The 27,405-nt window shown below is 40.2% G+C and overlaps 1 protein-coding gene across 2 annotated transcripts in view; it reads left to right on the top strand.

Moving 5' to 3' along the window:
• Ablim3 (actin binding LIM protein family, member 3) overlaps window positions 1-27,405 on the top strand; it is a 127,596-nt gene that overhangs the window by 31,817 nt on the left and 68,374 nt on the right. For both annotated transcript variants that reach the window (XM_013025499.1, XM_013025500.1), the window contains exon 2: window positions 14,271-14,408. In XM_013025499.1, coding sequence (XP_012880953.1) covers window positions 14,271-14,408 — 138 coding nt within the window. The remainder of the gene's footprint in view (window positions 1-14,270; window positions 14,409-27,405) is intronic.

The following is a 27,405-nucleotide window of genomic DNA, read 5'->3' as shown; positions in this document are numbered from 1 at the left end:
ACAGAGAATGAAGTCAAGTTGCTTAGTTTGCAAATATCATGTTTAATGATATAATATAGAGTAATGGAATGGACAAGAACATGAAAATAATCAGTATGTATTACATGTGCTAATTTTTTTGACTGAGATACTTTAGTTTCATGTATCTGTGTACTGGGTCATTGTGCAAAATAAATTTCTTCCAGGAGGTCATAGTCATAAAAAGCTTGAAAACCATTGCCTGCCACTGAGTAATGTCACTAAAACCTTGAAAGTAACATTTTTATATGCTGCTGCCTCTTCTAGTCTAGGCTCTGCAAGGGCTTATGTTAGGAGTATTCTGTTCCTCCAGGTCCTACAGGCATGTAGGATGGCATGTGACTTCTCTCAGATGCTAATTGAAATTGACATTGTGGTCATCTGTCTGTCTACATGCAAAGTCCAAAACTGGTAACCTACAGGCAGAATCTAGCTGGCACAGATAGGTCCCAAACTCAATGTGCTTTTGCATGACCACAGCTGCTGCCACCCCCCCCCCCGCATGTCGTTTTCTTGTCCATTCCATTACTCTATATTATATCATTAAACATGGTATTTGCAAACTAAGTAACTTGACTTCACGATCTGTTAAACCATGCCAACACATTACTCAAAAATTACTGCTGTATGGCTGGGCACCAGACCCTTCAGTTTGGTCCCTTTGGTTCAATTATGCCAATTATATTACCTAGCTAACTCCTGAAGGCATTTTTTTATTATGATCTGTGTTTAATCTGCATCAAACAGCCTATCTATCTAAAAGGAAGTTGAAGATTATAGCATGCAGCATTTGTACTTTGTAGATGGAGAAGTTAGGCCTAGATAGGAAACCTGACAGTTAATGGCTTTGAGGGAACTGGTTCTCATAAGGGAGAAATTGCAGTGAGACAGGGGGAGGAGGGAAGGGAGAGGGAAGGAAAGAAGGATGGAAAGATGAATGAATGGGAAAGGTAAGGAGGGAGGAGAACCAAGAGCTGGAACCATAGCAAAGCCACCCTCACAGCCTGGGTAAGATAAAGACTGACAGGTCAGACTTCTCACCATCAAACAATGAGCCTCTGGTGAGTTGAGCAGATGACTGACTTCAGAAGCCATCAAAGGGAGCCCTCTAGCCACAGAGGACCTCAGGAGACCTCTGCCAACCTAAGAGGCTGAGCATGCTCACTGCCCTCAGGCAAAGCCCCTGATCTGAAACTACAGTATTTCCATAATGCTGCCGGCTAGTCCTCGTTTTGGCCAGCATGATAGGGACCCTGAGTGTGTTCAGAGCTGCATCCATACAGGTAGGGAAGTGAATGGGATGGAGCTGAAGTTTCCCTGGGGCCTGCGTTGGGTGGACAGGGCTCACAGGTTGGTGACTCATGTCCACATTCATTGCACTGGCTCTGAGTCCATGCGCCTGGGTTTTCAGCCAAAATCCCAACCCAGTGCTTTTAAGTGCCTATCATGCAGGAAAGGAGCTAGCCAAGGCTATGACAAAAGGAAGAGGGAGGACCCATCGTGATCTGCAGGGCCCTCCAAACGAACACCAGGCCACCCAAATAAAGCATGTCTGGGAGCCATGGCCAATGCAAGCAAACGCTGGTCTAGGGAATTTCCCTGGATGACCATCAGGTCAGCGGATGTTTGCATTCCATGCATGGCTCGCAATAGAATTAGCATAACCAAGAGGCCATTTGAAGAAAGAATTCATAGATTTTTTAAAGGTTCCAGAAACTTCTAGATATTTCTAGAAAATTACATGTTCTCTATATTCCCTCACTCTAATGCTGGCAACCTGCAAATCAAGGGTAGCTGAGTTGACAGTTGATATTCCTTGGCTTTCCCTGCAATGTTTCAGAGCTGCCAAGAGCTCAGGAAGCAAACATTGTATAAGTACTAAAACCTCTGGTTCAGAGGCCAAGGGGCTGAGTCATCCAGAGCACGAAGACAATTGCTGGCTCCCCAAAGTTCCTCTACTTCCAACATGATTTCCAAGGCCCCAGACAAAACCAAATAGTATTTTTCAGATAAGCTGTAGGGATGCTGGAAAGGGGCTGCCAGGCTGGAGCACAACACCTTCCTCCCTCAGTTTCTCTATTAAGGATGCCTGAGCAGGTCCCAAAATCCATATACTCAGCAAAGACAGAGCAGGTTTCTCCCCCCCACCCCACCCCTGACTTCTTTCTCTTAAGATGTACTGGGCAAATCTTGCTTTTAAAAAATACCCGCTAGGAGAGTGAAGACCGAAAAGAAAATTGAACCTTTCTCAAACCTATTGATGCCTGCCTGAACTCCAGCCTTGGCCTGTGTGGGAACTTTATCTGAGTTAATTATCTTTTCTACAAACCTTCCTGTCTGTTCCTCAGCCATTGCTACACAGCTCTGAATACGATCCTAAGACGCCATGACCCACTGCCAGATGGCATCTTTGAAATAGTAACTGGCCTCTCTACCACACACATTTCTTGTGGCTCCTCTCCACCATCCAGTGAGGCCTGGGGGCCAGGATGAACCGCAGAAAGCAAGGCCCAAGGGGCGCCTTCCTGGCTTTGGGATTTCCAAAGTCCACACCCTCAGATGAACAGGAAGGTTTACTGAGAAGCTAAATGTTCTGGGCAAAGCATGAGCTACAGAGGACAGAAAGGGCGCCTGTACCACAGCTAACAAGATGATTCCTGGCCCAAGGGAAGGGAGGAGAATCTCCGGGCAAGAAATGAGAACACAGATCTATTTGAGTACTGTGTCCATGGATGGACACAGGAAGAGTCAACAGCAGACAGGGAGGGAAGAGAAGCAGGACTGGGCAAAGTGATTCAGATGTAGTTTCCACTGATTTTGAAAGAGATACAGCTATAGATAGATGTAATTCAATTTGAACCAAGTGGCCTTTCAGTTAGTCTTTGATTTGGTGGACTGCACTGTGTACCTCCTCGCTCATGATGCTTGCTACCATGGGGACCACTTCAGGTCCAACCAAGTCCCTCTGCCATCCCTGTCCCATGGCAGGAGCTACCAGACAGAGGCTGGCTGGCTGGCCAACAGCATGCTGCTGTGGAACATAAACTGACAACACTTCCTTAAAGAAGGCAGCCTGACCGTGACTAGCCAGTGATGCTGGCAGCGGAAGACTTTCTGTTGCTGCGCCCATTTTACCATAGGCTCCAGTGTCAGACAGTACTCCTGTCCCTGTGGCCTGAACAGAGCCATTTGTGAATTCCCAGAGGACTTAGATCTCCATCTTGCCACAGCACCAACCCCTGCAGAGCTTGCCTGTCCCAGGGATCAGCATGGATCCCTGTCAGGTTTTATCTGTTCGAGCTGGGGAGCTTAGCCAAGATGCTGAGTTGTTCTTCCATGTTTCTTACCTTGTACCCTATTTTTAGTTCCACTGTGGGGCTTGAACTCGAGCCACAGCTCCACTATTGGATTTTTTTTTTTTGCCAGTCATAGGGCCTGAGCTCTGGGCCTGGGCTCTGTCCCTCAGCTCTTCAGCTCAAGGCTAGCACTCTACCACCTGAGCCACAGCACCACTTCTGGCTTTTTCTGCTTATATGGTGTTGAGGAATTGAACCCAGGGTTTCATGCATGCAAGGCAAGCACTCTACCACTGAGCCACCTTCCCAGCACCACTACTGGATTTTTTATGATGAATTGGAGATCAAAAATCTCACAGATTTCTCTCCCAGGGCTGGCTTTGAACTGAGATCCTCAGATCTCAGCCTCCTGAGTAGCTAGGATGACAGCCCTTACCCTTTACTCTTACATCTATTTTTCACTTTTTTTTATTAGCACATAAAATTGCGCAATGTGGTAGAAGAGGTCATGGTGTCAAGCACAGTTTTTAAATCTCCTTAAAATATTTGAGTAATGGATGTTGACCATAAGATATACATTTAGCCACTGCTCCCCAACAGAGGCTTGTTTACATTGCGGACAGAGAAACTTAGTGGTCAGAGCGTAAGTTTTTAAAGTGAGACTGCCCAGCTATGGTTCCCTCATCTGCTTACTAACTCTGAGACCCTTGGGTGAGCAGCATCAACACAGGACATCAGTTTTCTTTTGTGTAAATTGAGAATTATGTCCTCCCCCTTGTGTATTGATGCGCACACTTTCTGATAGAGGAACCCCTCTCTTTAATATTTCCTGTTATTCTTGCATACCTGCTCTTGGGCATTGCCCTTCCCCCTGCCCAATTCTCCCTGCATGGCAGCTGTTCCAACTTCTTCTGTGCTTCCGCATTTTTTTTGTCAGTCATGGGGCTTGAACTCTGGGCTTGAGCGCTGTCCCTGCGCTCTTCAGCTCAAGGTGAGTGCTCTACCGCTTGAGCTACAGTGCTACTTCTAGTTTTCAAGTGGTTTATTGGAGATAAGAGTCTCACAGACTTTCTTGCCAGGGCTGGCTTTAAACCGCAATCCTAATATCTCAGCCTCCTGAGTAGCTAGGATTACAGGTGTGAGCCACCAGTGCCCAGTGTGCTTCCGCCTTTTACAACACTGTTCCCAGCCCAACTGCTTTCACACTGAACCATGGCATGGCCTCTAGGCCTACGAAAAGTTAACCTTTTGTGAACTCCATGCTCACTTTTCCATGACCCTGGAGTTTGGAGCCCACCCATCCAACCTCTCTATTTTCTTTTTTTTTTTCAACTTCTCCATTTTTGTCCTTCATTCTATCATCCTGGATCAGACATCTTCATGCACTGAGCAACCTTAGCTGTTGTGTGAGCTTGGTGAGGTCCCCTCTCCCCCATCTTCCCCTGGAACTTAGTGAAGCCAGTGGGCTGGACTCAGTCACTCTCTTATTCAACAAGTACAGAAGGAAGGATGCTGTGAGGAGAATTTACTGAATGCCTGGTGCCTAGGCATAAGCAAGAGCAACATAATCCTCACCTGCTTGGAGCTGCTGAGTCTCCTGCAGGGGATAGCCTGCCAGGCCTTTTCTGCCCTAGGGCTCAGTGAGCGCCCATGTAATGATGCAATGATATGCACCTGCATGGCCCTCTGGAACTACCAAAAGCAGCCACAAATCACTCACTTATTCTAAGAACACACAACAAACACAAGAACTCAACTTCCTGGAAACAACAGATGTTCCCAGAATCCACCACCCAGGGTAACGCAGCCTGATCATTGCTGCTCATTCCCACAGCAGGAAACACCCAATTCACACATTCCTCTGCAAGATATATCAGGAGCAGGCCAGCCACCCACCTCCGCAGCCCACGGAAACCCAGAAACAAAGAGCACTGGAGCAAGAAGAGGTCATCTAAGGTAGTGCATGGTCTTCTGCCAATAGCTTTATCTTGACAGTCAGCAGGAAGGGGGAAAAAAACAGTAAACCTTTGCTAGACTTGTCCAAAGATGGATTTGAGAAACATCTGGGCAAGTTCAAGGGCTAGCTGAATTTAGAGAGACTTTCTGTGTTGAGTTCACAGTGAACAAATGTGGCTTCATAGATCCTTCAATATTAGTTACTGCTTATTGAGCCTGAGCTTCTTGAAATGCAATGGGCTAAACAGTTTTACATGACTAAGTAGTTTCAAAGTCATAAATGGTGAGTTAGTCCCACCCTATTGGTATGGAAAACTGAAGGCCCTAGGTTTTGTGGCTTTCTCATTCACCCAGCCATGAAGTGGCAGGCCTGCAGTTCCAACCCAGCGATCTGATTCCAACATCCATAGCACTGTACCATGCAGTGTGCTGCCATCTGTAGTCTCCCTATAGGAAGCGGGAGCAAGACGCTGGTCCTGATTCAACTCTGAAGTCAAACCCAACCCCCCTATTGTATGCAACCAGATCCCCTCAGATTCTGCACAGAATACCTTAACCTTCCTGCCCACCACTTTCCACCCAGGAAATGCTTGGCTCTCCTCGGTACTTTGCTACAGCTGTGAACACACTCAGGGTACTTTAGACTCTAATGAAGTCATAGAGTGACAGCGTGACATTTGCATGCTCACCTGCTTCTGTGTGTGTTCCCTGGGCCCCAGGCTGTTACCAAGCTCAGTCTCTGCTTGATGTTTCACCTTCCAACTAGAAGCTCCTCTGTTTGTATTACACTTCCAAGCAATTAGTGATAGTTGTTATGCTGTCTCCGAGTCAGTTTGTCACTCTTTTAATTATACTCCATCACAATACTGGTGCTCCTCCTCCTCGTACATACTCTTCCTCATCTTCCTCTTCCTCTTCTTCCTACTGCTCTTCCTTCCTTCTTTCTTTCTTTTTTTCTTCTTTTCTTTTCTTTTTGTACGAGCCATGGAGCTTGAACTCAGGGCTTGGGCTTTGTCCCTGAGCTTTTTTGCTCAAGGCTACTGCTCAACTACTTGAGCCACAGCTCTACTTCCAGTTTTTCTAGTTAATTGGAGATTAGAGTCTCACAGGCTTTCCTGCCTGGGCTGGTTTTGAACCAGGATCCTCAGATCTCAGCCTCCTAAGTAGCTAGGATTACAGGTATGAGCCACTAGTGCCAGATTCTTCTAATTACATTCCATAATAGGTGCTGCTGCCTCCTCCGCCTCCTCCTCTTCCTCTTCTTTTCTTTTTCTTTCAATTACATTCCATCAGAAGTGTTCTTCCTCCTCCTCCTCCTTCTCTCCTTCTTTCTTCATCTTCTTCTTCTTCATCTCTTTCTTCTTCTTCTCCTCCTCCTCCTCCTCCCCCTCCTCCTACTATTTCTCCTCCTTCTCCTTGTCGTTGTCTTCCTCATCCTCCTTTTCTTCCTTTTTCTTGTGTTTCTGGGGCTAAAACTCAGGGCTTAGGCATTCTGTCCCTTAGCTTTTCCTCTCAAGGCTGGAACTTTGCTACTTGAACCACAGCTCCACTTCTGGGTTTTTAGTTAGTGTCTAATGGGAGATAAGAGTCTCACAGATTTTCCTTCCAAGCTGCCTTCAAACTTCAATCCACTGATCTCAACCTCTTGAATAGCTAGGGTTACAGGCATGACCTACCAGTGACTGTCTGCTCCTACCTTTTAAAGACAATGGTAAAAACAGTCTATTAAAATGGGAGGACATTTTTTATATGATAGGGTGAGGTGACCCTCAAGGGGGGAAAATTATGCAGGTAGGACATAGATAGAACAAACATAACTTATGCTGTAGTGCTTATGAGAGGCATCCTGCCATGATTTGCTTTTGAAAGAGGTTACTCTGATAGCATAACACTCAGTCTAGTTTAAATGTGGGACCTGTTAGTAAAAGAAGAGAAAGAAGCTCTGAGCAGATGTACAAAGGCATTTGGGGAGGAAGTCTTATAAATCGTGTGGTCAACCCTCTCAGTGATCAGCGATAGAGTTGAGTTAGGAAGAAGTCAGACTATTTGCTCAAAATTAAACTAGGTAACAACAGAGAAGTCACTGAGACCCAAGTTAGTGCGAAGAGGATAGAGAAGCATAGGAGTGCAAAGAAAGACGGAATGAGAGGAAATGGAAGGTGCAGAAACTGGATACATTGCTCTAATGTAGTTTTGTTTTGTTTTGTTTTGTTTTGAGTTTTGGTCAATTGTGGGTCTTGAACTCAGGGCTTGAGCCCTATCCCTGAGCCTCTTTGTGTTCAATGCTAGCACTCTACCATTTGAGCCACAGGGCCAGTTCTGGTTTTTGAGTGGCTAATTGGAGATAAGCGTCTCATAGGGACTTTTCTGCCCCAGATGGCTTTGAACAGCAATCCTCAGATCTCAGCCTTCTGAGTAGCTAGGATTACAGGCTTGAGCCACCAGCACCCAGCTTGCTGTAATATGTAACACCCAGAATCCCTTAATTTACCAGGATGTAGGTCTCATCTCCCTTTCCAATATGTTGTTATGGTTCAATAAAAATGGTCTTCAAATGATCTCTTGTGGGAATAAGACGTATTTTCTCATAGTACTCTGAGGATTTGATATGTATATAATGGAGAACTTACTCTTTCCAACCCACCATTTTAATCTCAAAGTTATTGACAGCTGATTTTCTGCCTTAAAAAATTACACTGATAGTTATCACCAACTGATTTTCTTGCTTACATTCCTAGAAAGACTGGGATTATTCAGTCCTTCAATATCCCCCAAAGCTATGATTATTTTAATCTGTATTTATTGTGTTGCTCAGACTCAATTGCAGATCAAATTCAAGATGAGTAAGTATACATAAATTACTCCAATTCAAATTGTTTTTAAAACTCTGCAGGAATAAAAATGAATAATTTAAGTCAGAAATGGCATTCTGGAATTAATTTATACATGTTATTTTATATGATAGGATTCAACCAGTTTTCATTTCTTTACCTGGTGGTGAACTTTTTTTAACTATCAACTGCAATATGGTAGCTACTAGCCATATGTGACTATTTAAATGTAAATGTGTACTAATATAAGTTTGTATTAATGTAAATTTGTGCTAATGTAATATAAATTTGTACTAAGTTAATTCGGAATCTAGTTTTTCAAATCCAGTTGTCTAGTACATATTTCAAGCATCTGATGGTCACAAATGGCCATTAAATTGTGTTCTAGATAAGTGTCAGTACAGAACAGTGCCAGACTCTCAACAGTTCTACTGGACAGCATTTCATAAAGGCTGATAATGGGAACATTTCCCCTGGGTTCCCTTTATTGAACAAATAATTCTAAAAGAAGCCAGAGGTTCCCTTCATGCATCACAGGAACGTACCACATAATTCATGTTTTTGAACTTGGTAATGTTATGGATTATCTCACAGTTGAAGAAAGCTAATGTTCAGTGAGGTTTATGGATACTTTTATAGTAATCTCAAAAGTAAGTAGCTCCTGACATGTATAATAGTTTTAAAATGTGTGTGTAAATCAACTTGGAATTTAAAAGATATTTGCCCCTAAATCATGTGGCCAAACCTTAATATACTCAGATAAAAATTAGTAGAAATAACAACTTGCAGAACTCAATTCTCAGCATCTTGGGTGAGGAAGGTGGATAGTGATGGAATGTTTGTTTGGCATGTGCGAAGCCCTAAGTTTTTGGGTTGTTTTTTTTTTTTTTAATTGTGAGAATACCATACAGAGGAGTTACAATTACATGGGCAAGATAACGAGTATATTTCTTATCAAGCATTGTTGCCTCCTCTTTGTTTCCCCTTCCCATCCCTTCCCATACTCCCCCCACCTCCCCCCACCTGATCCTCCCTCTCCCCACCAAAGTTGTAAAGTTTGTTTTTCGACTTGTACAACTCATTGTTAAAATGGTTCCACCTGTATCCCTAGTTAAACGATTTGTTTTTGCCCTTCCCCTCCACAAATTATACCAACATCAAATACAGTGAAAACAGCGGTTATACCGTGGGGGAAGGACATACAAAGCAACAAAGAAATCATCTTATAAATATGATACAAACAATTGCATGAAATAAAAAAAACATTTGAATACTTACCTTGGGGTTCATTTCCCTAACATCAACTTATCTGCCTTTTCTGCTTGACTCAGACATATACTAGTTATTGCAAATAATGGAAACCATGGGACCTATGTTTCTTTGGGCCTGGCTTACTATACCTAATATAATTTTTCCAAGTCTTTCCATTTCCTAACAAATGAGAAGCCCTAAGTTTTATCAATGGCTATGCTCTCTCTCTCTCTCTCGCTTGCTCACTCGCTCTTTCTCTCTCTCTCACTCTTTCTCTCTCACACACACACGCACGTGCTCGCGTGCGCACGCACACACATGCATACACGAATGCAAATCAGTGTTCGTGGAAATTATAGATTGGTGGGAAGAAATGACACATTTCCCTCCATACACACCTACACATCAAGTAAGAGTTGATTATGTTCCTGATCTAATTCACCAAGAATAGAAAAATCTAACTAGAACAGAGATGCCTCGCTTCCCTGACCCCAGAGTTCCTATCAGTACTGCCTGGATAAGGAAAGATCTTGCCACAACTGTGAAATCAAATTTTTTGCCTTTTTCTAGTCACATCTTACACAAACAACTTGGGAGGCGCTGTACCAGCAATTTCTATTGTGGGCCAGTTGACAAACATCAGACAGTGCTGAGGCTCTGGTCACACTCAGTGTCCCCCAATCAGCATTCCCATCCTAGGAGAAACAGCACAGTTAGTACTTCTGCTCCAAAATGTCTATTTTCTATCCCTTTACTCTGACTTTGTCTTTTTATCTGGGTGGTTCAAAGACTGAGTTCTGACTGAGGACCAAGCTCACAAATCCACTTCCCCATAAAATCGAATTAAATTAGAAAAAAAAATCAAACTGATTTTTGAAGTTGTTAAACCCTAAGGCAGGTTGGCTTAGAGCAGGCAGATGAAAACCTGTAGTGATTCTGGAGAGACTCTCAGAGATTCCAAGCTTTTGTCCTCAGTCGTAGGGGTGATAGTACTGTTTGTTCTAATTGATTTCAGGCTCACACCCACCTTGGCAGTGGTAAAACACCACATTGCTCATATAAATAGGGATTCTATTTTTCTCACAAGTTGGAAGAGGTGGGGGAGTGAAATATTTTCCAGGGGACATTGGCAGGAATCAGAAAAAGAAGAAAGTAGGATTGGAATGAAAAGGACAAGAAGGCTGACTTTGAGCTATGAACATCTATGTGATGTTCATGACTCCTTTGAACATTTGTGGTGAATGCAATATGCCTTTCAGTGACTTAATTAACAATTTGGTTAACTACTTCATTTCTTATTTTGTCTTGAATTCAGATAGAAAAAAAAAGAGATCTGAATAATGGAGAGGAAGATTGTGTGGCAGATATTTTTTTCCTCACCCTAGTTAGCAAAATTGTCACACACAAAAAAAAACCAATATAGGGATAAGCAAGCAGCTCCTTGCCCTACAGCACATATGTGATTCAGGAAACCTGTGAGTAGAATATTATAAGAACCTCTGTTTACTTGTTCCTCATCTTTAAAAAGAGTGGATGAGATCAGATATAGGTATCATAGACCTCTTTGCGTCTATGAAGATAACTAGGGAATAATACACAATGCACCAAATAACTAGAGAGAAGTATCGGGTGGGTGGGTCTCATAGGATAGACTGAGTTGTAGAATCTAAGACTGAGTCTTAGAAACCAAGACAACAATGATTTGTCCTCCTCCTCCTCCTCCTCCTCCTCCTCCTCCTCCTCCTTCTCCTTCTTCTTCTTCTTCTTTGTCATGGATCTTGAACTCAGGGCCTGAATGCAGTCCCTGAGCTTCTTTGCTCAAGGCTTGCACTTTAACACTTAAGCGACAGCTTCATTTCTGGTGTTTTGGGTGCTTAATTGGAGATAAGAGTCCCAAGGGCTTTCCTGCCTGGGCTGGCTTTGAATCGTGGTCCTCAGATCTCAGCCTCCTGAATAGCTAGGATTACAAGTGTGAGCCAGCAGCACCCGGCTTGTTCTTGCTTCTGATAGATGTTCATGTTAGGTTTGATGGATCGTGTGTGCCATCAAGTCATCTGTCACTCATTGCTGGTGAGGGGAAAGGCAATATGGCAGATCAAATACTAGCACCAAGGCTTCCAACTGGAAGGGAAACACACAATTTTCACTGATACTTCATGGGTAAGCCAGTTGCCATGTGCAATATTTCATGTACCTAGAAGGAAACATCAAATTTCACTCGAAAGAGAACAACTACCACATCAGGTCAACAACTCCTGAAGGATGAGATTTCTAAATTCCTTTGTAGTTCAAAGTTGCTAGGAGTCCAGCTTAGCTTAAGATGTACTGAACCAGGAATTCTACCTGTGTAAATAATTGATATCAATTTCTCTTCACCCAGGTGGTAATCTTTATAACCAGAATAGAAGTGAGCCTTCTCATAGGGCATAAACTCCAGTCATCTAGACAGGAGTCTAGACCATTGTTTAGGATGGTCAAACTATGTATATTTTAGGTAAAAAAAATAGGTCTTGAAAAGGAGCTATGTACAGCAGATTAGTAGACTTTATAGTTTACTAGAACTTTTTGAAGTTTTATATGTTTTATTGTAGAAATGCTGTACAGAGGGGTTACAGTTACATGAATAAGGTAATGAATACATTTCCTATCGAGCGTTGTTACCTCCTCCTTTGTTTTTTCCCTACCATCCCTTCCCTCCCCACATCCCCAACTCCTCTCTCCCCTGCCCCCAAGTTGTATAGCTCATTTTCAACATAATGTCTTGTATATCTCATTGTTACAATAGGTCAACCTGTATTCTTATTTCAGCATTTTGTTATTTCTCTTCCCTTCCCCAAATTAGAAGTATATACAAGATATAGGGCATCAACATCAAATGCAGTAAAAACAGGGATTATATTGTGGGGGAAGAACATACAAAAGAAACAAAAAGAATCACATAGTACATTTTAAATACATTAAAAACAGTAGCAAGAAAGAAAAAAACAATTGTGTCCCTATCTTAAGGTTCATTTCACTTAACATCATCTTATATGGTCATATGTACATAGATTTTGACCTTTTCTGCTTGTCTTAGACTTATAATAGTTATTGCAAATAAGGAAAACCATGAGACTTATGTTTCTTTGGGCCTGGCTTACTCCACTTAATATAATCTTATGTATCACCAAATATTAATACGGCACTCCAGTTCCCAGTGGATCAGTGTATGTGTATGTGTGTGTGTGTGTGTTTGTGTGTTTGTGTACTGAGACAAACTCAGGACCTCAAGCTCTCAGTCAACTTTTTCCATGAATATCTGGTGCTTTACCACTTGTGCCATGTCTCCAGTGCTGACAAATTGAAAATAAGAGTTTTGTCTGACTGCCTGGGATAACTTCAAATTTCATTCTCAAATCTTAGCCTCCTGAGTAGCTAGTCAGGCATGAGTCACCAGTGTCCAGTGCTCTTTTTTCTTAATTATACATATTGGCTATTTTCTCAATCTTATGGGAAGTGCTGGCCAGAAGCAACCTTAAGATTAGTCCTATGGCCTGTCCCTATCCAGACAGAAGAAGATCCCCTGTGTGGTTTGTTTGAGAGTCTGTGTTACCACTGACCAACCACCTTCATTTCATACATGAGAAATGGAGGCCAAGAAAGGCTTGATTCACTCAGAAGCCATGTGAAGTTAGGATCAGTCACTATTGCTTTGAGACCAATGAGTCCAATACAATAATCAAATTCCCTCTGACAAGTTTGGGGCCTAATTTGATCCAGAGATCCTCCAAGACATGATATTTCTGAATCATTCACCTTGAAATACAATCATGTGCTACTAAATGGCAGGAACTTTCTCAGAAATACATTGTTATTTTGTCATTCTGGAAACATCATAGCCTGTACATACTATATAGACCTAGATGACACTGGTTCATCACCCACCATGACCTCCTGACCAAGGTAAACACAGGCTGCATGAAGCTGCTGATGGCATACTGTTACGCAGAAAAGTTTTTCATGTAAGCAAAAGGATCACACTCTAAAATAACAATTAGATGTACAGTGTAGTAAATAACAAAACCTGTAACATGGTCATTCACCATCTTTTTTTATTTATAATTTTTTAAGTTTTATTGTTAAGATGCTGTACAGAGGGGTTACCGTTACATGAGTAAGGCAATGAGAACATTACTCCTTCCTTTCCTTGTTGTTTTTCCACTATCCCATCCCTCCTCCACTTCCCACACTCCTCCCCTCCCCCCCTCGCCACCTGAAGTTGTAAAGTGCATTTCCAATATACTGTCCTGTGGGTATCTTTGTTGCAATGGGTCATCCTGTGTCCTTGTTTCACCATCATTGTTAAGTAGTATGTATTGTATATAGTTGTCTGTGTAAAACCCATATGACCAGCAGTGCAACAGGTTTATTTATACTAGCATCACCACATGAATAATGTGTTATGCCAGGCTATAACTATGCTACAATGTCACGAAGGCAATAGGAGTTTTTCAGTTCCTAATATCATGGTCCTACCATGTTGGGATGTGCTATATCTGACATTGACACATGGTTATTTGCATCTAACCATACTCGACTTCCTCTTTCAATTCTCTTCATTCAGGGATTTGACCTCCGTTATCACAAAAAAAAAAAAAGGGCTGTGCTCATGCCTACAGCTTTGCCTGCTTAGGACATTTATGGATACACTTAGTGATCTTCAGTAATGCTGCTCTATCCTGACCCATCAACCTGATGATAAAGTTATTGTATGACGTTATTATATTATATTGCATTGTATTATATTGTAGTGTATTTTAGCTAATCACTTCAACACTTTCTAGGTTTGTTTTTCCTTTAGTTGAAGTTATAATAATGACCTATGGCAGACTTTTTAGAGAGAGCCTCCTGGATAGTCATCCTTTGTTTCTTCCTGCAGTTCCCTATCAGCAGAATCCGTACAATCCCCGGGGCAGCTCCAATGTCATCCAGTGCTACCGCTGCGGGGACACCTGCAAAGGGGAAGTAGTCCGAGTCCACAACAACCACTTCCACATCAGATGCTTCACCTGTCAAGGTAGGAGGCTCAACTTCCCAGCTCCCTTCTCAGATTCCTGGCCACGCTACCTACCAGCACAGGAAAAACAAACTTGCGGGCCCTTGAGACATCTATAAAGGACTGAGGCTTTCTCTACACCTCTTCCTAAGAGAGCTCTCCCTTAGGTAGTGCGGAGTGAAGCAGGAGTTTGGAGTGGGTTGGATGTGAGGGACAATCCTACAAGGCTAACTTTCACACCTGAAAAGACTTCTGGCTTGTACCTATAAATTGACTTAAGAGTGAATAATAGTAGAAGTTATCTTGGCTAAAACCCAGCTTGGTTCTGTGATAAGTACCTATTCTGTGACAGTGTGACAATCCCCAAAGTTTATGTCTAACAGGAAGGTTGATCTGGATTTCAGTAAAGGTTGCAAAGCAGTCAGAAAAAAAAATAGATGTTAGTTTACGGCTGACCTGGACTGAGTCAGAGAATCTGAGACTCAGCCTAGCAAGGTTTCCTAAAGAAGAAAGAGCAGCTGAAAGAGCCTGGAGAGTTTCTGGCCCTGGAGCCCACCCTTCCTCCCACAAGAGGGACAAATGTGTCTACTGCTACGCTTCCTATTCTTTGCATCCAGGCTTCCCTGCTCACAGAACAAACATCCTGGGCTTGTTTGTGGGGTTACAAAATAGTTGATCTAAAACCTGAATCTTCTACCTGTTGGTCCTAGGTTTGTCCTCATAAAGTATGAAACATATTTTACATTTGCTTTTTCCCATGAACTACATTTCAAATACTAGTTGACAGGTCATCCTGTGTTGAGCTATATTACTTGAATTGGGCTTCATCATAAAATCATAAAGTGATTTCAATTTGTGTCATCATCCTGCAGGTTTCTTTCTTGGATTCTTGTTGTCACAAGCATTCTTAAAGCATCAGGCCCAGAACAGATCACAATTCTTAAGATCTAGCATATTCAACAAGCACCACATTTCTGTTGATGTGGCCAATTCTAGATTGACTTCCTGAGCAGCCATTTCACATGGTTTATTTATATGAGATGTATTGACAATCAAAACCACCATCTTTTCATATTAATACTGCTTCAGTCTATTGTATCTGAAACGGGCTTTCGCTGCCATGGAGAAAAATCCTCATCTTCTTTCTTCATAATTGAACTGATCTTTGCCCAAAGCATATACATATTCCTATTTCCCATTTTGTTTATAGAAACATGGATGACATATATTTTAATTGGTAGGATTTGTATTTCATATCGAGAATTGGCAAACACGTTAGACAAGTTCAAACTTCAAGAGCATCTTGGCAAATGATGTGTTTTACATCCTCACATATTGAGACAGCACAAAGGATAAAGACATAAAAGAAATTGTTGCATGGATGATATGTGGCTCAGTAGTAGTCTTAAGAAAGTGTTATCCATCACCTTTTGCTGACATCAATATGTAATGGTTGTCAGGTACCCATGGGTCACACCTGGAATCCAAGCTACTCAGGATGCTGAGATCTGAGGATCAGAGGCAGAAAAATCTATGAGACTCTTTTATTTTATTATTTTTCAATATATATTTATTGTAAAGATACTGTACAGTTACAGTTACATGAGAAAGATAATGAGTCCATTTCCTATGGAGCATTGTTACTCCCTCCTTTGTTTTCCCCTACCATCCCTTTCCTTCCCCACCTCCCCAGTCTATAAGACTCTTATCTCCAATTCACTACCAGAAATCTAGAAGTGGAACTGTGGTTAAGCTGATAGAGTAACAACCTTGACCATTAAGGACAGTGCCCAGGCCCTGAATTCAAGCCCCAGGACTTACACACACACACATACACACACACACACACATACACACAGAGCAGCGTAATGGTTGACCTGTGCCTCCATGTGGTTCTCATCCTCCTCCATGCTGGCTTGGGCTCATTCATAGGGTAATCTCAGAGCTCCAAGTGCAATGAGAAAACAACCTTCAATAAGGAAGACCTCCAGCCTCGCTTCTGCTGTAATCAGCACATGTCAAATAGCCAACTCAGACTCAAAGTCGTAAGATACAGACTTTGCCTTTTGTGAAAGGACCTTCACATCAGAATTCAAGAATGTGAATGCAAGAAGGGATTAATTTGGCAATTTTGATAATCTACTACAAGTGCCTGGAATAACTCTTTCAATGGGGACTTGAAGGGGGAAATGGGCTACTGCTTTTCTAAATACTTTCTATGTTAACTTGCTTAGAGGCAACAACAGATAACAGGATGTTGGTTCCCAGCAGTAACCTGTGAGAAAAACAGTTGCCCTAATTACACCTCTCATTTGAAAATACTAAAATTTCTATGCATTTCTTGTTAAAACTCTGTAACATGCACTACCATGCTCATATGAAAAGAAAGGATCTTCAGAGGTCAAAAACAGAATGAGGTGTGGCTTCCAGTGTGATTACCAATGCCAGATTTCATCCTCATAGTTAAACCTTTGAGGTATTGAGATTTTTTTTTTCTTCATGTGCAAGTGTATCCTAGAGAATGCAGACAATTCTAGAGCCTGGCCAAAGTGGGAATCTAATAAGGAGATCTGTGTGTACCTCTGAGATGTCCCTCTGCAGAAATCTTACTTTCAGTGTATGACAGGTGAAAACAAACTAGTTCTGGAAAAAGTTTCATCAAGAAAGCTTGCTTGGTGGCTTCATGCCTTGCAAGATTCATGCATGATATCTATGCTGTGTATTTCACATAAAGTTTACAAATCAGTCCAACAGTATCTTAAAGGAAGTCCCACACTTGGAAAACATCAGTCCTCTTTTGACGATCTTGACCTCACTCTACACTGTAAAGAACTCCCACAGATTATGTTATTAGGAAAACAAGTAACTCAGTGCCTGTAATCCTAGGTACTCAGGAGGCTGAGATCTGCCAGCCCATGCAGGAAAGTCTGTCTGACTCTTATCTCTAATTAACCAGCAAAATGCCCAAGTGGAGATAATGGCTCAAATGGTAAAACACTAGCCATGAGTGACAAGGCTAAGGGACATGGCTCAGGCCCTGACTTCAAGCCCCAGGACCATTATGAAAAATATAGATAAAAATTAAAATAAGTAAATTCTAAAAGAGAGAGCCAACAGAAACAATCAAGGGCAAAATCAGAACATCGAAGAGTGTATACTGAGTGTATACAGTCATTGTAAAATAACTACCTAATTAACTCTCCTGGAAAATATAAAAGAAACACACCTACGCACATCAGAATGAAAATTCAAATCATCAAAGACAAAGAGATCATCTTTAAAGTAGCCAGATCACCTGTCTCTGTGTGGTAAATAGGCTGACAGCTGAGTTTTTAATAGCAAGAAACAAACTAGAAAACAGTAGAATAATATCTTTCATGTACTGAAATAAATAACTGTCAAGATAGGACTATGTATTCAGCCAAACTCTCTACCTACAACAAAAGCCAATCCCCAGATAACATTATGCTTACTGATGAAAGACTGAATGTTTCCCTGTGAGATCAAGTACAAGACAAGGGTGTCTGCTGTCATCACTTCTATTCAACCTTTCATTGCAGGTTCATGCCAGGTTAATTAGGCAAGAAAATGAAACAAAACATATCTAGACTGAGAAAGAAACGCTCTCAGTTTGCACACAAGGTGATCTTATATGCAGTAGATCCTAAGGAATGTATTTTAAAAATCTCTAAGAACTAGTCAGTTCATTGAAGTTCCAGAATACAAGATCAATCCACCAAAATGGATTGTATTTTTTATATTCAATCTGATTTTATGTGCAATCTGAAAACAATTCTGCTTTCCATAGCATCAAAAATAAAATGTATACAAATAAACTTAACAAAATATATGCACACTTATATTACAATAACTATAAAGCATTAAACAGGTGGGTAATCACCCCCATGTTAATGCCATTAAGATAGCTACACTCTTCAAATGAAATCTAGCCAACTGAATGCTTAGCTCAAGAAGCCATAGCAATGCTGTAGACTGGTGGTATAATCAATAGAAATTCATCTTCTCACATTTCTGAAAACTGGAAGCCCCAGATCAATGTGTCAGTGAGGTTGGGTTCTGCTGAGGATCCTTTCCCTGACTTGTGGCTGGCCACCATCCTTCTGTCTTTATATGGCAGATAGACAGACAGACATCTCTCTAATTTTTCTTTCCATAAGACTTCTAATCCCATCTCTCAGGGGGTTCTGCCCTCAGGACCTCATCTACACTCAATTATCTCCCAATGTCATCACATTGGTAGCTGGGTCTTCAACAAGTGAATGTGACAGCATCACAATTCAGCCCTTAGCAAATGTGATCTCTATCAAAATCCCAGCTGGCTTCAAGGCAGCAAGTGCCAGGCTAATATGGAACTGCAAGGGATGTAGAAAGCCCCAGCAATCCTGAAAACGAAATGTTGTAAAACTCAAACTTCTCACCTTCAAAACTTACTACAAGGCTACAGATGCTAACACAGAGGTAGACATATAGACCCATAGGACACAACCAAGAATCCAGAAATAAACCCTTCCACTTATGACCAATATCCGTGCCAATATTTCCAATCTCAGTGCCAAGATAATTCAAGAGAGAAAGAATCATCTTTTCAACAAATGGTGTTGGAAAAACTGAATATCCATAGACTAAAAATAAAAAATATAAAAGACTGTTTCTTTGCACACAAACAGAATGCAACTCAAATTGAATCAAAGGCTTAAATATAGGAGCTAAAACTATAAAATTCTTAGGGGAAAATATAAGAATAACTCTTTGTGACCCTGAACTGGGCAAAACCTTACATATGTCTTGAGAATCACAAGCAGCTAAAGAAAAATAAGTGTTTAAACATCAGCAAAATTTCATAACTTATGCTTCAAAATACATAATCAAAAATTTAAAAATAAGTCAGGCACTGGTAGATCACGCCTGTAATCCTAGCTACTCAGAAAGCTGGCCCTTCAAAGCCAGCCCAGGCAGGAAAGTCTATGAGACTCCTATCTCCAATTAACCACCAGAAAACTGAAAGTGATACTGTGATTCAAGTGGTAGAGTGCTCACCTTGAGCTGAAGAGCTCAGAGACAATACCTAGGCCCAGAGTTCAAGACCCACAACCGACAAAAAAAAAGTAAAAATAGAGTATATAGGATGAGAGAAAGTATTTGTAAATCATATGATATGTGTGATAAAAACAATTGTGTCTAAGCTCTGTAAAGGATGCTTATAACTTAAAAATAAAAAGACAGCCCAATTTCAAAATGAGCAAAGGATTTGTGAGACATTTCTCTAAAGAAATTATGCAAATGTTCAAAAAGCACCAACATAAAATGCTCGCTATCATTAGACATCAAAGAAATGCAAATCAAGCTTCAAGGAGATATCCTTTCCCACTCAGATAGCTGTAAACAAAAGGATGAGAATACAAGGGTTCATAAGGTTGTGTGGACACTGGAACCCTCACACTCTTGTTGATGGGAGTGTACAATAGTATAGCTCCTTAAACTGAGTACAGTGACTCACACTTGTAAACTCAGCTACTGGTGGCTCACGCTTATAATCCTAGCTACTCAGGAAGTTGAGATCTGAGGATTGTAGTTCAAAGCTAGCCCGATCAAGAAAGTCTATTAGACTCTTACCTCCAATTAATCATCAAAAAGGGGTGGGGATTAAAAGGAAAAAACTGGGAGAGAGCTAGGGAAGGGGTGACATTGTCCAAGAAGATATGTGTACTCTTTACCTGATTTATATAATTGTAACCCTTTTGTATATCACCTTTATAATAATTTTTTAAATTTTTTTAAACAGCTCTAGAACAGTGCCCAGGCCCTGAGTTCAAGCCCCAGGACCGGCATAAAAGCAAAAAAAAAAAAAAGATGTGCTAACAGGAGATAAACATGGTAACACCTGTAATCCTAGCTCCTCAGGAAGCAGAAATGAGGAAGGTTAAGGTTATGGTGCAAGGCCAGCCCAGACCCTATTACAACAAAAAAGCTGGGAGTAGTTTATTTGTACCTCTCATCGCATCTACAGGATAGGAGTGGAGGGGAAATATAAACAGTAGGACTGCAGGCCAGGCTATCCCAGGTACAAAGCAAGACCCTATTTGAAAAGTAACAAAAGGGCTAGAGGCATGGCTCAAGTAATAGAGTGCCTGCCTTGTGTAAGGCCCTGAATTCATACCACAATGAGAGAGAGAAAGAGAAATTACAGTTATATAAAAATATGTGGAATTTTATAGATCTTTATTCAAGCAACCAATTAGTAAAAAGCATAAGAAATATTGGAAACATTTAAATACACTGACTGGGTAATGCCTTAATAGATACGTTTATTGTTTTTAGGTTATTGTCATTAGTTTTTCTAACCATCCTGATATTTTAAAGATTTGTTCTGAAGTACTAATACCAAAAAGAGAACACATAAAGTTACCATATACAGAATAAATGCAGAAAAGGAAATTATACTACAGTACATAAAACCATTTACAAACAAGAAAATAATTTTAATTTGAGAATAAATCTTATCCAAGTGTCCGTGGCTCAGACCTGTAATCTTAATTACTCACGAGGCTGAGATCTGAGGTTCACAGTTCAAAGCCACTAGGGGCAGGCAAGTCTGTGAAACTCATATCTCTAACTAGCAGAAAGGAGGAAGTTGAGCTGTGACTCAAGTGGTTGATCATGAGCCCTGAGTTCACATTCCATTATCATCACTCATACAAAGAGAAAGAAAGAGAGAGAGAAAAAGAGAGAGAGAAATAAGTTTTAAAAAATTGCATAAGCTTCATGACAATTATAATTTTTAAAAATTTGTAAAACATCATAAGAAAGATGTTAAAGAAAACATAAATAAAAGAGAAATATTAAGATGACAAAATTCCATCCTACTTAAATTATAGACTCAAGGCAATTCTAATATATTGCATAAAATTGCCCATAGATGAGCTAAAAAAAATAGAAGGGAAGAAAGATAACCTCTTTAGTAAATGGTGCTGGCAAACACCTGTAGAAAACTAAAGCTAGATCCTTATATATCACTCTGTACCAGAATCAACTCCAAATGGATCAAAGACCTCGAAGTCAAAGCAGATACCCTGAAAACATTACAGGAAGGAATAGGAGAAACCCTAGGTCTCCTTGGCACAGGCCAAATTTTTCTTAATAAAGACCCAGAAACAAATCAAAGAAAGGTTGGACAAATGGGCATGAGACTGCAGAGTTTCTGCATGGCAAAGGACATAGCTAGCAAGATCAATAAATAGCCCACACATTGGGAGAAGATCTTCACTAGCCATACAACAGACAAGGGCCTCATATCTACTTAAAACTCAAAAAATTAAATCCTCCAACAACAAATCCTTAAAGAAACAACTGCCCGATAAATAAGTGGGCTAAAGACTTAAAGAGAAACTTCTCTGAAGAGGAAATAAGAATGGTCAATATACATATGAAGAAATGCTCAACTTCTCTAGCCATAAAAGAAATGCAAATCAAAACATTGAGATTCAACCTCATCCCAGTTCAAATGGCTATAATCAAAAAATCTAATAAAAACAGATGCTGGAGAGATGTGGCCAAAAAGAACCCTACTACATTGTTTGTGGTAGTGTAAATTTGTTCAACCACTCTGGAAAGTGATATGGAGAGTCCTCGAAAGACTACACATAGCGCTCCCCTATGACCCAGCAATCCTACTTCTCAGCATTTACCCAAATGATCACAAACAAGGCCACACTAAATCTACCAGCACAACTATGTTTATCACAGCATTATTGATATAGAACCAACCCAGATGTCCCTCAGTAGATGAATGGATCAAGAAAATGTGATACACACACACAAACACACACGCACTGGAATTCTATGCCTCTATCAGAAAGAATGACATCACCCCATTTATTAGAAAATGGAAAGACTTGAAAAAAATATTGAGTGAAGTAAGGCAGACCCAAAGAAACGTAGGTCCCATGGTTTCCCTCATTTGCAATAACTAGTATATGTCTAGGATAATCTTACTAGACAAGTAGAAAAGGTCAAAATCTATGTACATATGACCATATAAGATGATGCTAAGTAAAATGAACCCTAAGATAGGGACACAAGAGGTTTTATCTTCAGTGCTGTTGTTTTTAATGTACTATGTGATTTTTTTGTTTCATTTATATGTTCATTCCCCATGGTATACCACCTGGTTTCACTGTTATTTGATTCTGGTGCCCTGAATCTTGTATATACATTTCTCTAACTTGGGGAGGGGAAGGAAAATAACAAAATGCTGAAATAAGGATACAGGTTGACCCATTCTAATAGTGAGATGTACAAGACACTATGCTAAAAATGAGCTTTACCCAAAGATTAATACAGGAATTGCATGAGCAGGATGAGAACAGTCGAAGATAAAGACAGGAATTGCATGAGCAGGCTGAGAACAGTCAAAGAGAAAGACAGGAATTGCATGAGCAGGCTGAGAACAGTCCAAGAGAAATATAGAAATTGTGTGAGGAAGCTAATCAAAGAGTAATACAGGAATTGCGTGACTAGGATGAAAATAGACAAAGATCAATAGAGGCATTCATGGAATCCATAAACAGACAGCGGAAGGAATCCAGGGAGACCACAAAGGGAATGCTGAGTGGAGCCCATCAGAAGGAAAGGGAGTCCAAGGAAACCATAACCAATCAACTGAGTGATTTGAGAATAAACACTGAACACCAAATTAAGGAAGTAAAGAAGTTCATACAAGATCTAAAACAAAACGAAGAATTTGAAGCCATCAAAGCTGACCAATTAGAAGGAAAGGAAATAAAAAACAAAGTAGAAAGTCTTGACAGTAGGTTAGACCATGCAGAAGATCAAATTTCGGGGATTGAAGACAGCCTAAATATTATAGAGAAAGAATATACAATTATCTAAGACAAATCCAAGAAATATGATAGATCTACTTAATATTTGGAAGACACCATCAGAAGGCCTAATCTGAGGATAATGGGTGTAGAGGAGCACCTAGAGACAGAAGTTAATGGTCTAGGAAATTTATTTAACAGGATCCTAGCAGAGAACTTCTCAAATATGCAAAAAGATAGGCCTATTCAGATACAAGAAGCTTTTAGGACCCCAAATAGACCAGACCAGAACAGGACATCCCACCGTCACATTATAATCCACACAGGATCAATTCAGACCAAGGAAAGGATCCTTAAAGCTGTCAAGGAGAAAAGATCAATCATCTATAAAGGGAAACCAATTAGATTAACCTCAGATTCCTCAGCAGAGACAATTAAAGCAAGAAGAGCCTGGAATGATGTATGCCATGCCCTAATGACAAACAACCATCAACCAAGAATACTGTACCCAGTTAAACTCTCCTTCATAACGGAAGGTCAAATAAAAACCTTCCATACCAAAGAAAAACTGAAATAATATATCTTCACCAAATCAGCCCTACAAAAGATACTTAAAGATGTCCTATACAAAGAAAACCAACAAGATCACAATAAAGGCCAAGAAACTGGACCCAAACTGAGAATCCAAGAACCATAGGAAGAACCCAGTTGTCGCAGCCCCCAAGAAGGTGGATAACATGGCAGAAACTACCAAATACTTCTCAGTCCTTACTCTCAACATTAACGGACTTAACTCTCCAATTAAGTGACATAGACTGTTTAGTTGGATTAAAAATCAGGATCCTTCTATCTGCTGCTTTCAATAGTCACACATTTTGCCCATAAAAACAAACATACTTTGAAAGTGAAAGGCTGGAACAAAATCTACCAAGAAAACAGCCCCCATAAACAGGCAGGAGTTGCAATCCTAATATTAGATAAAATTGACTTAAAATTAAAATTAGTGAGAAGAGATAAACAAGGTCGCTACATACTAATTAAGGGATCTCTCCTTCAGGAGGATATTACAATTCTACATATCTCTTCACCAAACAATGGAGCACCCAAGTTTATCCAAAAAAACACTACTTTCCCTCAAATCTCACATAGGTCCAAAGACATTAGTTGTTGGGGAATTTAACACACCACTTTCCCCACTAGATAGATCAACTCGGCAAAAACTCAACAGAGAAACCGCAGATCTAAACAACTGCATAGATCAACTAGATCTAACAGACATCTACCGAATATTTCACCCAGCAGCATCAGAATACACATTTTTCTCAGCAGCACATGGAACATTTTCCAAAATAGACAACATTTTAGGTCACAAAGCAAAGTTGTCCAAATTCAGAAACATTGAAGTTATGCCCTGCATTCTCTCAAACCACAAGGAAATAAAATTAGAACTCAACACCAAAAGCCACCAATGAAAGTCCTGTAACACATAGAGGCTGAACAACACATTGTTGAATCACCAATGGGTCATGGAAGAGATTAGAAAAGAAATTCAAATGTGCATGATATTCAACAAAAATGAACACACAAATTACCAGCTCCTCGGGGACACAGCAAAGGCAGTTCTCAGAGGCAAGTTTATAGCTTTAAGTTCCTACATCAACAAATTGAAGAGATCTGAAACCAACAATTTAATGAGACATCTGAATCTCCTTGAAAAAGAACAGCAAGCTAAATCCCAATCCAGTAGACAGAAAGAAATAATTAAAATTAAAATTAAATCAGAATTAAATGAATTAGAATCTAAAAAAAAACATAGAAAGAATCAACAAAACAAAGAATTGGTTCTTCAAAAACATTAACAAAGTTGACAGACCTTTAGCAAATCTTATCAGAAAAAGAAGAGAACACACCCAAATAAATAAATTCAGAGATGAGAATGAAACATCACCACAGAAACAACCAAGATTCAGAACATTATAAGGGAATACTTCTCAAAACTTTATGCTAATAAGTTTGAGTTCCTGGAAGAAATGGACTATTTCCTAGCAAATATCAACATGCTGAAACTAAACCAAGATGAGTTAAAAACCATCTTAACAGACCCATATCAAGCATTGAAATAGAAACAGCAATAAGAGACTTCCCATCTAAGAAAAACCCAGGACCGGATGATTTTACAGTGGAATTCTACAAGGCCTTCAAAGTAGAACTCACACCAATACTCCTCCAACTCTTCAATGAAATTGAAAGAGAAAGTTCACTACCGAACTCTATGAAGCCACCATAACCCTCATCCAAAACCAAGCAAGGACTTATCAAAGAAAGAGAATTATAGACACATTTCTTCAATGAACATCAATGCAAGCCAATTGACTTCAACAACTCATGAAAAAAAATCATACACCACGATCAAACAGGATTTATTTCAGGGATGCAAGGCTAGTTCAATATATGTAAATCAATTAATATAATTCATCACAACAACAAGAGCAAGGATAAGAACCACATGGTTATCTCAATAGTTGCAGAAAAAGCATTTGACAAGATCCAACACCCCTTTATGATGAAGGCTCTGGAAAAATTATGAATTCATGGGGCATTCCTCAATACAATAAAGGCTATATATGACAAACCTACAGCCAGCCTTAATGGTGAAAAACTAAAGCCATTTTAAACTCAGGAACGAGACAAGGATGTCCACTCTCTCCACTTCTCTTCAATTTAGTATTAGAATGCTAGCTGGGACAGTAAGACAAGATGCAAACTTAAAGAGGATCCAAATAGGGAAAGATGAAGTAAAACTCTCCCTCTTTGCAGATGACATGATCTTGTATTTAAAGAACCCCATAGACTCCACTCCCAAATTACTCAAGCTGATTCAAAACTTTGGCAAAGTAGCAGGGTATAAAATTAACCCTCAAAAATAATGGCTTTTCTGTATGCCAACAATGAGAAAAGTGTGGCTGAAATTAGGAAAGCAACACCATTTGTAATAGCCCCACAAAAAATAAAATACCTAGTAATTAACTTAACTAAAGAAGTGAAGACTTCTATGATGAAAACTTTTATAACCTGAAAAAGGAAATCAAAATAGCACTTAGAAAGTGGCAAAAACTCCCATGCTCCTGGATTGGAAGGATCAACATCGTGAAAATGGCAATACTTCCGAAAGCTATCTACAAATTCAATGCGATACTTATTAATATTCCAACCTCTTTCCTCAATGAAATAGAAGAAGCAATCCAAAAATTCATATGGAACAATAAAAGACCCCAAATAGCAAAAATGATCCTTAACACAAAGAACAGAGCTAGAGGAATATCAATACCAAATATCAAACTCTACTACAAAGCCATAATAATCAAAATAGCTTGGTACTGGCACAAGAAGAGACCTCAGGACCAATGGAATAGATTTGAAAACCCAGAAATAAATCCAAAGACATATAGCCACCTAATCTTCGATAAGGGAGCTAAAAAAACTAGAATGAAAGAAAGACGGTCTCTTCAGTAAATGGTGCTGGCAAAATTGGTTAATAACCTGTAGAAAACTAAAGCTAGATCCTTATATATCACCCTGCACCAACTCCAAATGGATCAAAGTCCTTGGAGTCAAAGCAGACACCCTGAAAACATTACAGGAAGGAACAGGAGAAATCCTAGGTCTCCTTGGCACAGGCCAAAATTTTCTTAATAGAGACCCAGAAACACAACAAATCAAAGAAAGGATAGACAAATGGGATCGCATGAAAATGCAGAGCTTCTGCATGGCAAAGGACATAGCTAGCAAGATCAATAGAAAGCCCACAGATTGGGAGAAGATCTTCACTTGCCATACAACAGACACTTGATAAATAAGTGGGCTAAAGACTTAAAGAGAAACTTCTCTGAAGAGGAAATAAGAATGGCCAATAGACACATGAAGAAATGCTCAACCTCGCTAGCCATAAAAGAAATGTAAATCAAAACAATATTGAGATTCCACCTCACCCCAGTTAGAATGGCTAGAATCAAGAACTCTAATAACAACAGATGCTGGAGGGGATGTGGATAAAAGGGAACCCTACTGCATTGTTGGTGGTAGTGTAAATTTGTTCAACCACTTTGGAAAGTAGTATGGAGGTTCCTCAAAAGACTCCACATAGAGCTCCCCTATGACCCAGCAATCCCACTTTGGAG

Source organism: Dipodomys ordii, unplaced genomic scaffold (genome assembly GCF_000151885.1).
Source record: "Dipodomys ordii isolate 6190 unplaced genomic scaffold, Dord_2.0 Scaffold85, whole genome shotgun sequence".
Lineage (NCBI taxonomy): Eukaryota > Metazoa > Chordata > Mammalia > Rodentia > Heteromyidae > Dipodomys > Dipodomys ordii.
This window is presented reverse-complemented; position numbering and strand designations above follow the sequence as displayed.